Source organism: Sycon ciliatum, chromosome 13 (genome assembly GCF_964019385.1).
Source record: "Sycon ciliatum chromosome 13, ocSycCili1.1, whole genome shotgun sequence".
NCBI lineage: Eukaryota > Metazoa > Porifera > Calcarea > Leucosolenida > Sycettidae > Sycon > Sycon ciliatum.
Window position 1 is genome coordinate 11,580,329 of NC_088655.1, and position 12,500 is coordinate 11,592,828.

The window sequence follows — 12,500 nt, forward strand, 5'->3', positions numbered from 1 at the left end:
TGAGAAACGTGTCCACACTCGCGGGAAAAACCACAGTACTAAATAGTAGACGTGAGGGATGGACAAGAGCAGAACTGCCTCCTGCCATGTCGGACCTCTATCCAGCAGCATACTGACCACTCTACTCTGCACAGGACAGCACTAGCAAGCTCGTTTTACTTTCCGAAAACAAGCTACAAATAATTGCATAAACCTGAAGACAACTAAAATTATTTCAGATTTTCAAACTGAAGCCATTGAACTTGAAGTGAAGTGGCAAGTGCACGACAGCTAGCTTGTTTGTGATCTACGAAGATCGAAGATCGTGCGTGCAAGCACACACGTGTACTCGATCGTACATATGTGGCACGTGCGTGTGCCATGGGAAAATTTTTATCGCCTATATCGGGACACAATCTAAAAGGGAGTAGTAAAATACCTACTCCCGACTACACGTGGGAGACCCGTTCAAAAGATCACAAGACAAAACTGTGCAACCATGAACAAAAGTACGATCACTTAAAGTCTTTGTAATCACCAAACAAACTCTAACTGCAAACTTCCATAATTAAAAAAACAAAAAGACAACCCAAATTGGGCAATGCATAGAAGAATGATAGAACACAAAAGCTTGACAAGAAACTCAACTAGTGTCTCAACTTCGATTCGAAGTACCATGATTGTTTTCAGCTGGTTAAATAGTCCGGATCACAATTTCTGCAGAGGAGTTTACATGACACAGTTTTCACAGGATCTCCTGTTGGTGTTGATTTTGCAGAGGAATGGCTCTGGCCAGAGAAATTCGACCTCATGAATATACATGTACATGTAGTAGCGCCGCATTTGAGCGCACAGAACAGCGTGTGTAGTGCTAGGATCCGGCGCTATTTTATTCTTAAAAGTTATAAGATTGAAATTTTCTGGCCAGCACCGCGTACCGTACATGGTACATGGGGCTAAATGTTCTTCCCAGGCAGTCGTAAAAAATACCATAATCCTCACGACTCCAAGGTTCTTGCCTTCACGTGTAAAACTCACTGTACTTTTCCCAGTTAGAGCACTCTGACTTTGACCCTTGGAGCCAATTCAAGATTGACTTCTTGCTCACTATAAGTAGACTTCATTCAACGATCGATTCGGCAAGTCAATCGGACCAAGACGGTCGAAACAGCGAACAGCGAGGTGTCCGAAGATAAAGCATATGTAAAGACACTGCTAGCTAAGCGTAACAGTTCTTGAGATGAGGGTATGAAATAAATCCGGAAAACTCTGAGATATGGTAAAAAGATAAAAGAGGAATTGGTGATCTAGTCTTCTAGATACCAAAGCTTTTAAAGATAGGCCCAGCCAGGGGTCTATACACTAAATCAACGGCCCAAAGAATGAGGTGCCAGAGATCATACAGGATACGATGCATTCACAGGTCAACTGCTGTTCACAAAACAATGGACCAACAATTGTATAATATGAAGTGAAGTGCCTAGTGATGGCGCACGAGTAGATGAACCTACGCAAACAGGTGGCAGCGTACCTACCAACAGGTGAAAATGCCCCCAACAACGGGTATTGTGCCCCTGACAACGGGTATTGTGCCCCCGACAGCGGGTATTGTGCCCTAACAGCGGGTAAAAGTACCCCTAACAGCTGGGAAATGGGTCCCTAACAGCGGGGAAAGGTGCCTGTGTGGATATGTCTCCCTGATACAAATAGGCCACAGTACCTGTCGTATGAGATTTGAAATGACTAGCTCAGTACTCGGTGTTCAGAGACCGCCGCCACTGACTCGGATGCAGGTCGTGTTTTAGCCGCTCAAACAGCACACCGCCAAACTGCCCGCAGAACGGCACGACATAATGCCATGCCGGCCACGTGAAGAGAAGCTTGCGGCGACACGGCACAAAAAAGCGGTTCCGCTCCCGCAGCGCTCGCCCCATGCGCTGCAGGTCTCTTGCCGCAAAGCCCTGCCACTGGCCGAAAAAGTCCACCGTTGTCGAGTCGAATACGAACAGCAGAATGCTGTGGAAGAGCAGGAACGATGACATCATCATAGCAAGCACCACCACGGGTAGAAATACTAGCGAGCGCGAGCCCAGCTGCCGACACGTCCAGTGCACTCGGACACCGCCCTCGCGCAGCTGCTGCTCGGCCTGCTCAAAGTCATCGGACACCCAGCACACATCGAAGTCGCGGTAGGTCATGCATGCCGCGTACACAAGCCCTGCCGTGCAGTACAGCAGGAACAGGTAGAAGTGCGCAAAGTTGTGCTTGGACACGCAGTTGCGCGTGAACGGACAGTGATGGTCCATCATGGTTACGCAGCAATCGCACACGCTGCAGTGATGCGTGCCGGGAAACCGGAGTCGACGGCACCTGTCGCACTCTTCGACTGCCGGCAAATCTAAATCTGTGCCGGGGACTGAGTTGTTGGCCATTCGTGATCGCACTGACAGGGGGAAACCCCTCGTTGTGGATGTTCCCTCATTTGGAACATACTGCTTATCTGCTGCAGACATATCTTCATCTGAACAGGTACTCACACTGGACTGATCTGAGTCACTCTGCTCACTGCTAGACTCGTCAGGTGATTCACAAGTCTGCTGCTTTGCGAGCACAGCGTCTGACTTGACGAACACAGCTCCCATGTAGTTCGACACCGTATTCAGCCACAGCCAAATCACCAGAGCGTAGTGGAGACTGGGGGTGTCGGTGCGCGGCGCCACCATCTCGCAGAACTGCTTCATGGCCAGGAAGAACAGCATGGTGACGCAGAACACCAGGATCGCCGTCACTGCCTTCTGGGTCATGCGCCTCACACCCAGCTGGGGAAACAGTCCGCAGAGGATGTCAGCAGCGAAGGGCAGCTGCACCACCAGCACGCCGATCAGAATTAGCCATAGCACTGGGTCCATGGCCTGCTGTCTTGCTCCACTGAATCAGTAGATTTACACGTCAAGCCAGCGATCAAGTATTCCAGCAAATAAGATGCTCTGACTGGAGGGCGACAAAAACTTCCAGGGATACAATATCGCCGATATGAACCCTTGTAGCTGATTGTACCAGGGATCAGGGTATTGTACTACTCCCTGGATAATAGAAACATTTGCTGGAGGAAATACAATGACATACATTTTGAATTTTCGCTTCAAATCCTTCGCCATTTCCGTATCCTTGGAGAAGTTGACAAGTCACGACGTCATCGAACTGACGTGACGTGATGAGCTCTGATGACCCATGTCATGCAAATTTTTTGATCAGTTGATTTGCTTGCTCGACTTCTTGCTCGTGTCTGCTTTGCTTTCGCTGCAGTGTTTGTGAGGCGCAGTTCTTTCTCTCTCGGTAGTTTTGATCTCGGCTGCTAGAAGAGTAACCATGATCCGCAATCTGTTCACGCGCTCTGCAGGTGTCGTGCCGGCTGCTCTGCGCGCCGGAGCTGTACCCACGCAGCTGCGGTTTTGTAGTGATGTCAGCTTTGAACACATCAAGGTGAGAAACAAGTGAGCATAATTATTCATTTCCAATACACTCATTGCAGTGAAGCCATTGCGAAAAGAATCATTTCACCTCAACACTGAAATCGAAATCACTCCTCGTCCTCCTCTGGGTGCTGTGATCAACACTGAGAAAACCTGTGGATTGGGGACTTTGGTCGCACAAATCCGGAATTTTATTTTCATTGCTTGTGATTTACAATGTGCTTGGCATTTGCACTGCCAAGTACAGCTGTACTACGCAATCTCTCCATGTGTACGATTTCTCCACATAACAGATACCCGGGTTTGTGTGTTCATGCACGTGGGCACAAGATTAAGTAGCAACTGCCCAAAGCTTGCAACACCGCACCGGCCACCTTCATCGCGACTGGTTTTCAACCGAAAGAATTTTCTTTGTGACGTACACCTGTTGACCCTACACTAAACTGCGAGCGCGTTCACGCTGTGCTTCATTCATCAACCGGTGGCGGTAGCATATTGTCGAATTTCGTTCTCACACTTCTTTGGCGGTCTAGTTCAAGCAGCTGGCAAAGAAAAAATGACAATTTTCTGGAATAAGGAATTTGAAAAATTCACTCTAAGACATGATTTAGCTGGCTCTAGCCCATATCAATCTGTGCTTCTCTTTTGCTTCCAGACTCGTAAGGAAGCTGAAGGTCGTGTGGGTGTAATCGAGCTCAATCGGCCGAAATCTCTCAATGCACTTTGCGACACACTGATGTACGAGATCAGGTCTGCACTGAAGTCTTTTGAGAACGACAAGGAATGTGCCGCTATTGTGCTGACTGGCTCTAAGAAAGCATTCGCTGCAGGTGAGTGATTTAAGTGTTGTGTGTGTGTGTGTGTGTGTGTGTGTGTGTGTGTGTGTGTGTGTGTATGTGTGTGTGTGCAAGCGTGCGAGTACATGTACGTGTGTGTGTGTCTTGGGGGGGGGGGGGGGGGGGGGGGGGAGGGGGAGGCATGATTCGTTTTTGATATCAATGTCGACATAACAAATTGCGTACGACTGACACAAAGCACTTTGCTGTCGGCATTCTCCTTGCCAATCTCTGTGAACAGCAGGGGCCGAAAGACACCCGGTTGGCATTTTCCATGTCAGTCTTTCTCTCTGCGTATGAACTTTGACTCTGCAATCACCATTGCACTACTTTTCTTCTTCTTTTTTTTAACACCCTAAGGCTAACACCCTCTCTCTCTGCATTGGCCGGTGTTCTCACTGTGCTATGAGATGCTGTAATAAATATATAAATAAACTAGGATGGAGAGCCAAGCAACATGTAACTTGTAAACCTTTGTAACGAGTACTGTAGAACGGGTAATTTTAGCGACGTAAAAACCCTAGCGAATTTAGCGATCGACTCATTTTCGCTAAGTTTCAAGTCGCTAATCCGTTGAGACGTTAGCAGTGCACTGGTGATCCGTGAGTAAAATCGCTGCAAAATCGCTAACCGGTTGACCATGGGAAAACGCTAAAATTAATAGTCGCTCAAATTACCCGTTCTACAGTAACTTCTTTTCTTCTTGTTTTTCGTCGGCCGTCTCCTCCAGGTGCTGACATCAAGGAGATGGTTAGCCGTACGTTTCAGGAGTGCTACACCACCGACATGCTGGGACACTGGACGTGCGTGGCCGAGTGCCGCAAGCCGACGATCGCCGCTGTCAACGGGTACGCGTTGGGCGGCGGCTGCGAGCTGGCCATGATGTGCGACATCATCTACGCCGGCAACAAGGCCAAGTTTGGCCAACCGGAGATCAAGCTGGGAACGATCCCGGGCGCAGGCGGCACCCAGCGACTGACGCGCGCCATCGGCAAGAGCAAGGCGATGGAGATGGTGCTCACCGGGCGCATGATGTCCGCGGACGACGCCGAGAAGGCCGGCCTGGTGAGCCGAGTCGTGCCCGAGGACGAGCTCATGGACGAGGCCGTGAAGCTCGGCGTGGAGATCTCGCAGCAGTCCAAGATGGCCGTGCGCATGGCGCGCGACGCTGTCAACTCGGCGTACGAGCTGTCACTGAGCGAGGGCTGCAAGCTGGAGAAACGAATCTTCTTCTCCACGTTCGCCACCAACGACCAGACGGAGGGCATGACGGCGTTTGCCGAGAAGCGTGCCGCCAAGTTCACCGACTCGTGAGCATAGCGTTTTCACGACCAGCTATTCTCTCACCGAAGTGCTCCCGTTGGGTTCTGCATGTCCTATTAGTGTCTGCACCCATTGGCTGTAGCCAGGCATGATGGTGATATTTCAACCCAGTGATGTGCGCCCGGTACTATTTTCTACCCTTAGCTCACTGTTTTTGTGAATACAGATTGGCCACTATGTGTCCTCTCTTCTAGAGACATCGAGTTCTTGCTTCGGACAATGGCTTTTACGCTGCGTATGCAGGGTCTGCCCTACACGCCGTGACTGCTTGCATGCATGCCTTGTTAGCTGAGGATCAAGCATTGCCACACGCGCGCTGTCACATGTTTCTAGGCCTGGTGTTGTGAGTCAGCGTGTCGGAATGCAGCTTGATGTGATACCTCGCCGTGTTGCTTACATGCAGTCTGTGAACTGTTCTGCTCTGCTACTATCAGCTTCCAGGGTAGTACGGTTATCTTTATCAGCTTTCTCGTGTTATATGTCCTACTGGTAGTGCCCTTACCCATGTTCTCTTTGTGAAGTTTTAAATCCTGTTCCCATAGTTACCAGACGCCTCTCTGCGCTCTGTCTTGATGTGTGTGTGTGTGTGTGTGTGTGTGTGTGTGTGTGTGTGTGTGTGTGTGTATGCTTTGGGCATGTGTACACCTTGCATGGACCGGTGTGTGCGCGCGTGTGTGGTGGTCAAGTGCTGGTTGCGAATTTTAAACGAGCTTTGGCTCCCCAGTCTCTCTCTCTCTCCCCCGTCTATTTTCTGCCTCTCTCTCTCGCTCCCTCTTACTCTCTCTGCCGCGATATCCCTTTCAGCCTCTCCCGCAACAAACAGCGCATGTATTGTCATTACACTCAAGCTGCACTAGTGCTCTAGCATGCAGCTTTCGTTCGCAAGTGTGTCTGCCAACTTCTGTCAAAGTGAAACTTTGCTAGCCCAAGTCACACAACTAAACAGCAGCTGATCTTTTGCTTTCATACATCGCGCTGCATCCTGGTGCCTGTCGAACCAGCCAGGGAGTCGTATTCTACATCTACCTGGCCCGAACTGCTTAACCTAATCCCGATTTAGCAAGACTCTGGTGACCATACCTACCCTCCCCGGTACACCAGCCACTGTGAATAGCAAGGCGAAGATAGAAATGTAGTCACATTTGTAATGTTCTAAAAAAACAGCAGGTAAAAAATCAATACTTTCCATCAGCAGAAATCGAAAACATCAAGACAAAAAAATCGGTAAAGCAGCCCAAAAAAGCTATTGAATAGTCAACCAAAACTCGAGACGATATTGAAAATTGTTACTGAAAGATTGGCCAATGGCAGCAATTGAAAAAAATGCCTCTCAACAGCAGAACATAGTTACTGCAAATACTAGAAATCATAAAGTTGAGGTAGAGTTGTAGAGGAGGAGCACAAACACACTGGGGACACTATTATCTTGTCAGTCAGAACTGTTCCCGGGCATGGGGCTGGATGGCACGACAGTAGAGCGGCACGGCCCGGTAGGGGATCCGATTCTTTGAATACACTGACCACAGTGGAACACTGATCTCGGTTGGTAGCTTACGCAACTGGAGGAGAGCGATACGGCTGTGAAACAACTGCCGCTTCAGGCACCTACAAGGCGACCCTGCCAGGTGCCGGCAAGAGTTGTTCACGGGGAAATGGCTGTAATAACCAAGCCGCCTCTTCACGGGTCAATGAAGTGCGGAAAACCTCTGGCCAGGATCAAAAACGTGTTGGGGGAAGGAATTGATGATTTCAGGTAAGCACCACAGCCATTGTGGGGTAATGGGCATCAACAACGAAAGGCAACAAAAAGAAGACGAAATTCAAGCAATTTTCAAGCACGCGAAACAAACGTTCACCTAAGTACGCAATAAAGAAAATATTCGCTTCAGATCAACCAAAAATAGCATCCGGTGGGAGTATAGAAGAGGTCGCCAATACAACCGTGAATACATTGACAAATAGACAGAAACCGAAAATAAACAAACAGACAGACAAACACTAGTAGTTAGTTGGTGACCTCAGTCAGATAGACTGACTGACAGACAAGCACACAAACATGCAAAATACACACACACACACACATACATGCACACAAACAGACACAGAAACAGACACACACACACACACACACCTAGGTGAAGACCACCAACAACAGAAATTCTCAAGATCCTTGTCAGCTGTAGGTACTGGCCGTAGCAGTGGGTCGCGCCACAATCAAGGAAACGTCTCTGGCCTACTGGAGGACACCATCAGTGGCGCTTGGTATCACGACGGCACACCATCACTTGGGATGTGGCATCAAGACAGACAGCCGCAAGGGTTCGCTGAATGCTGGCTCCAAGGTAACCTAATCCGCCACTATCTGACAGTTAGTTGTAGACCACCTCATAGAGGATTGCTCGATTATGTCCTGATCCGGTTATGATGTACTTGTCATCCGCCGACACATCGCAGCATAGTATGCTACGATAGTCCTTGCTCTGTGAAAGAAGAAGAAGAAATGATACACACACGGGCACATGCATTCAAGCGCACGTGCACACACACACATATACACACACACAGACAAGCAAATTGAGTTGCTTGGGATACATGATCAATGCCGCCAAGAGGACATAATGCAAGCATGCTGGAATATCAATATGAAAACTAGTTCGCGCGCGCAAACACACACACACACACGCACACACACACACACACACACACACACACACACACACACACACACACACACACACACACACATACACACACACACACATATATATATATATACACATATACACACACACACACACACACACACACACACACACACACACACACACACACACACACACACACACACACATACACACACACATACATACACACACCGGCTAACTTACATGGAACAAATTGGCGCCATAGGGCATTCCCCATACGCCAAGCTTCGTATCCTTGCTTGTGGTGACGAACCACTTCCCTATTACAATGACAGAACAGCACATTGAAATGCAAAATGCAGATGTAGAAAGCACAACAAATCAGCAAGGGTGAGAAGCAGTATTGTCACTACTTTCTATGAGAAAAGAACAAGAGAAAGATTCAAGCCCAATTTCTTGGTCAACCCCTGAAGATCTTCAGAAGTGTGTGTGTGACAAAAAATGTCTATTTCAATATTAAATTTTGATGCAAACAGCAAGGGTGCTTTTGGCAATGTTTACTATTTTTGTCATAACATCTGTTTGTAGCCTGCAACAGTGGACATGTACGGTGCTGGCCAGAGAAATCCAACCTGATGAATAAAATGGCACCGGGCGCTGCGCAGCGCTAGCACTACACATACTGGTCTGCGCACTCAAACTTTATTCATGAGGTTGGATTTCTCTGGCCAGCACTGTACATAGACCCTTGGGTGCTGAGAGATGGACAGAGCATTTATTTTATATTTTTTTACAAGGTACCTCGTTGGCCAATCGAAGGCAGCACAGTATGCGAGCATCTCATGCCTAAGAGCATGCACTTCGATTCACACGGCTGGGACTCCTGCTCACTAAGGTCTCTTCCCACCCGCTCTTGGTGCGTCAAGGTGGCCATGAAGTCGAGACCCTCCGTCAGCAGACCTCCCTAAACCTCACCACCACTGCCACGATTCGTGTTGTCCGTACTCTCCTAGCTTCAGCTCATATTTGGCATTTTAAAAAGTAATCTTTGTAAAAAGGAAAGAAAAAAAATAGTGGTCTGCGTGGACACCCTGCACTGTCTTACCGGACGCAGCAAACTTGAGTGACAACACCGAATCCTCGTGCAAGTGCGACACGTAGCGATCCGACCGGTTGATGTTGAACAGCTCAATGGTGCTGTTCTCCAAACTGCAACGGCAAGGAAGAAGAGGCAAACAAGCCAGCACACATTAGCACTGTGCTCGCTTTGTAACTTCCTGGAGGCACTGTCGAAGGCTGGTAAGCACCTACTCACACTACACTCTCCCGTGTACATGTACAGTTGATTAATTAACACTGCCACAGGCCACTTATCTAAGTTCACGTAAAGTGAGTTCACATAGCGTGGTGCATTTTCCAAATCAGTCATTTTTCACTCATATAGCAACCGGGTTGTACATGGGGTAGTGGTCTACCAGAATGTACTCACGATGGCAGGTGGGCGAGAGTTGTGCAGTGGAAGAGCAGCAGTGCACGACAGAAAAATGGCGAGTGAAAAATACGTTTTTTACACTCTTTCGCTACGTTCAGCCGTGAAAAACAACACTTCCGTGCACACCTGGGCAGTTGCTGGACATGAATCTCACACTGCACACAGTAAAACCTGTCAAGGCGACCACCTGTCCCGGAAGACCACTGCAGCCAGGGCCACGGGATGCCATTTCCAGTCAAATGGCCCTGGATAAGGAGACCACCTGGTTACAGAGACCACACTTTGAAAATCCCTTGAGCAGCCGCCTTACAAGACAGGTTACACTGCACATATACATGTACTTCCTCCGTTAACAAAAACTTCGTGATGGATTTTTGAGGGGCTGATTTGGGCACAAACTGCCGTGCAATGAGTCGCAATCACTTTCTTGGCCTTCCCTGGCATGCCATGAAAGAAGTACAATGCAAGGAAATCGAACTTTCACAACAAGTCGAGCGGAATCGATGGTTGCGCTGTGGAAACGTAGGTGATGACAGTCATGGCGAGCGAAACTGAAATACCACTTCTCCGAGGGGATATTGCGCTGCTTGGCCTCTCTACCACTTTGGCACTAAGTGAGTTGGAGAGCGATAGAGAGCGATAAAACGGAGCAGCGAGCCCACATAATGAGCGAGTGAACAAGGGCTGCTCCGATCGCACGGCTCAATGAAAACTAATTCTGAACTCAAGTTCTTGTTCAAACTGCGCAAAGCCCAGATTCGAATGATGATCACCATGCATTCTTTCAGAAGTCTGCAGTCCGATGCGAGTCTCATGGCTAAAGAAAGTCGACTGGACTTGCTAGCCGCTGCCGTTCAGTGCTTGCAGGGGTATCCATTAGAGAAAATGGAACCAGTTTGGCTGTGCCTTTACTCCTCGTTTCCCGGAGTTCTGGAGAGCGAAGATGAAACCAGGGAGTCGTAAAATATTTTTCACGACTCCCTTGTGGAAACGAGTAATCGCCATCGCGGCGGATCACGCAGCTTGAAAGCCAACTTACTTGAACGACGGCGACATCAAGGTCAGCAGAGTGTGATCAAAGAAGCCGAGGCAAGGCTGAAACGAGCTGAACAACGACTCGAGAGAGATGACGACTCGCGTGCAGCAGATGACGACTCGGGGGCAGCAGATGACGACAGCGACGCAGGTCAAAAATGAGTCGAGCGAAAGCGACGCAAACTGAACTCTCTGCTCTTTCCTCCAACAGTTTCTCTTGAAAAGACGCTGTACATAGGCCGATTCACCTTCGTCTAGTGATTTGCAGTCGATACAAACTGTTCTTGACCTGTTCTAAGCGTTTTCATATCCATCAAAATCCATCACGAAGTTTTTGTTAACGGAGGAAGTACATGTATATGTGCATATACATGTAGAGCTGGTGTGGTAGTTGTAGTGCAACATTCAACTGCGTGTTCTGTTTATTGCCGAATTTGCATTGTCTTTTCACTTCGGTTCTTGGTAACTTCTTTACTTCATGGTTCGTCGCAATTGGTTTTTTAAATAAATCTGCTCTCCACGGTCGTGAAGCAGTACTGAGAGAGTAGGCTACAAGTGGTGTACGGGTGAAAGCAGGGGCGTTGGAAGGTATTTTAGTGTGGTACGGTCAGCCATCTGAAGTACAATTTACTTGTGGGGGAGGGGTGGTTGAGCCGAACATTTCGGAAATTTAGAGCCCAAATCAGTGCATTTTATTGATTCACAGTGTACTTGGGTCAAATAGTGGTACGGCCAATACCGTAGTGACCGTACCGTGTGCGACGCACCTGGAAAGACATGCGAGAACGCCATGAGTGAAAAGCAGGCAATAGTCGCTCCATGTGTGGACTCTTACCCGACGGCAAAGTATTTCTCAGCATTCTCCGACATACTCGTGTAGCCAATGGAGAAGACCTGCGAGTCGAACTTGTAACACTTCATCTCCGTCATCTGTCGCGTGTCCCAAAGGCGTACTTTACTATCCAGTCCTCCCGTGACTAGCCGAGTACCATCCTTGGCAAGGTCTAGACAACTGGCGCCATCAGAATGGCCAGGAAGTTGCCTATTTCACATACAAACACACACACGTACATGTACACACACACGTGCACACACACACACACATCTGATGAGCAAAATGTGGCTATGGACCACACACGAACGCACGCTTGGGGAGAACTAGAATAATTCCATAAAGACATCAGGGTGTTTTCCCTCTCATAAACACATGCCCTGTTGGCCAAAAATCTGATTTTTCCATGGGACCCTCCCCCCCCTCCTATCACTCCGCACTGCCCTGTGACAGCCGTGCACATGCCCTGCACATGGATAAGGGAATGCAGTACACCGTCCAGACTACTTACTGTATAACCTTCCGTGTACGCATGTCCCACATGACTATCTGTCCATTACTGCAGCAGCTGTAAACCACCTGTAGCGCGGAACCATGCCAACAGCACACACGCACGCAAGCACGCACACACACACACATGACAACAGGATATTACTGTAAGATCAAACCACACGACTACCGCGTAGCACGTTAATTTCGGTGTGATTTCAATTTCGGTAACTTCGGTAAAGAAACCAGGCACCTAGATTTAGATAATATCTACATGGCGCTAGAGTATGCACTGTGTGTGAAGGGTAGGCTGGTCACCTAATTCTACATTGCACCTGAAACCTGGCAGGTCTCTGACACCGAATTTTCAGTACACCTAAAATTACATGTTATACA

General features: G+C 48.5%; 4 protein-coding genes across 4 annotated transcripts in view; 1 reads left to right on the forward strand and 3 right to left on the reverse strand.

Moving 5' to 3' along the window:
• LOC135829017 (uncharacterized) overlaps positions 1 to 235 on the reverse strand; it is a 3,824-nt gene extending 3,589 nt beyond the window's left edge. The window contains exon 1 of the mRNA XM_065341418.1: positions 1 to 235. This exon is cut by the window's left edge and continues 57 nt beyond it. Coding sequence (XP_065197490.1) covers positions 1 to 111 — 111 coding nt within the window. The 5' untranslated portion in view covers positions 112 to 235.
• Positions 236 to 1,110: 875 nt separating this feature from the next.
• On the reverse strand, positions 1,111 to 3,164 carry LOC135829356 (uncharacterized). Its single transcript, XM_065341761.1, has one exon. The coding sequence runs from the start codon at positions 2,886 to 2,888 to the stop codon at positions 1,728 to 1,730; it is 1,161 nt and encodes a 386-aa protein (XP_065197833.1). The 5' UTR covers positions 2,889 to 3,164; the 3' UTR covers positions 1,111 to 1,727.
• An 83-nt stretch (positions 3,165 to 3,247) lies between these two features.
• Positions 3,248 to 6,161, forward strand: LOC135829357 (enoyl-CoA hydratase, mitochondrial-like). The gene is made up of 3 exons (XM_065341762.1): positions 3,248 to 3,462; positions 4,108 to 4,282; positions 5,019 to 6,161. Exons 1-3 carry the CDS (start codon positions 3,349 to 3,351, stop codon positions 5,600 to 5,602), a joined length of 873 nt encoding a protein of 290 aa, XP_065197834.1. The 5' UTR covers positions 3,248 to 3,348; the 3' UTR covers positions 5,603 to 6,161.
• Positions 6,162 to 6,722: 561 nt separating this feature from the next.
• The window catches only part of LOC135829355 (transducin-like enhancer protein 1), a 37,457-nt gene continuing 31,679 nt past the window's right edge, over positions 6,723 to 12,500 (reverse strand). The window contains exons 20-24 of the mRNA XM_065341759.1: positions 12,127 to 12,194; positions 11,619 to 11,825; positions 9,362 to 9,465; positions 8,500 to 8,576; positions 6,723 to 8,091 (exon numbers count right to left, since the gene is read on the reverse strand). Coding sequence (XP_065197831.1) covers positions 7,981 to 8,091; positions 8,500 to 8,576; positions 9,362 to 9,465; positions 11,619 to 11,825; positions 12,127 to 12,194 — 567 coding nt within the window. The 3' untranslated portion in view covers positions 6,723 to 7,980. The remainder of the gene's footprint in view (positions 8,092 to 8,499; positions 8,577 to 9,361; positions 9,466 to 11,618; positions 11,826 to 12,126; positions 12,195 to 12,500) is intronic.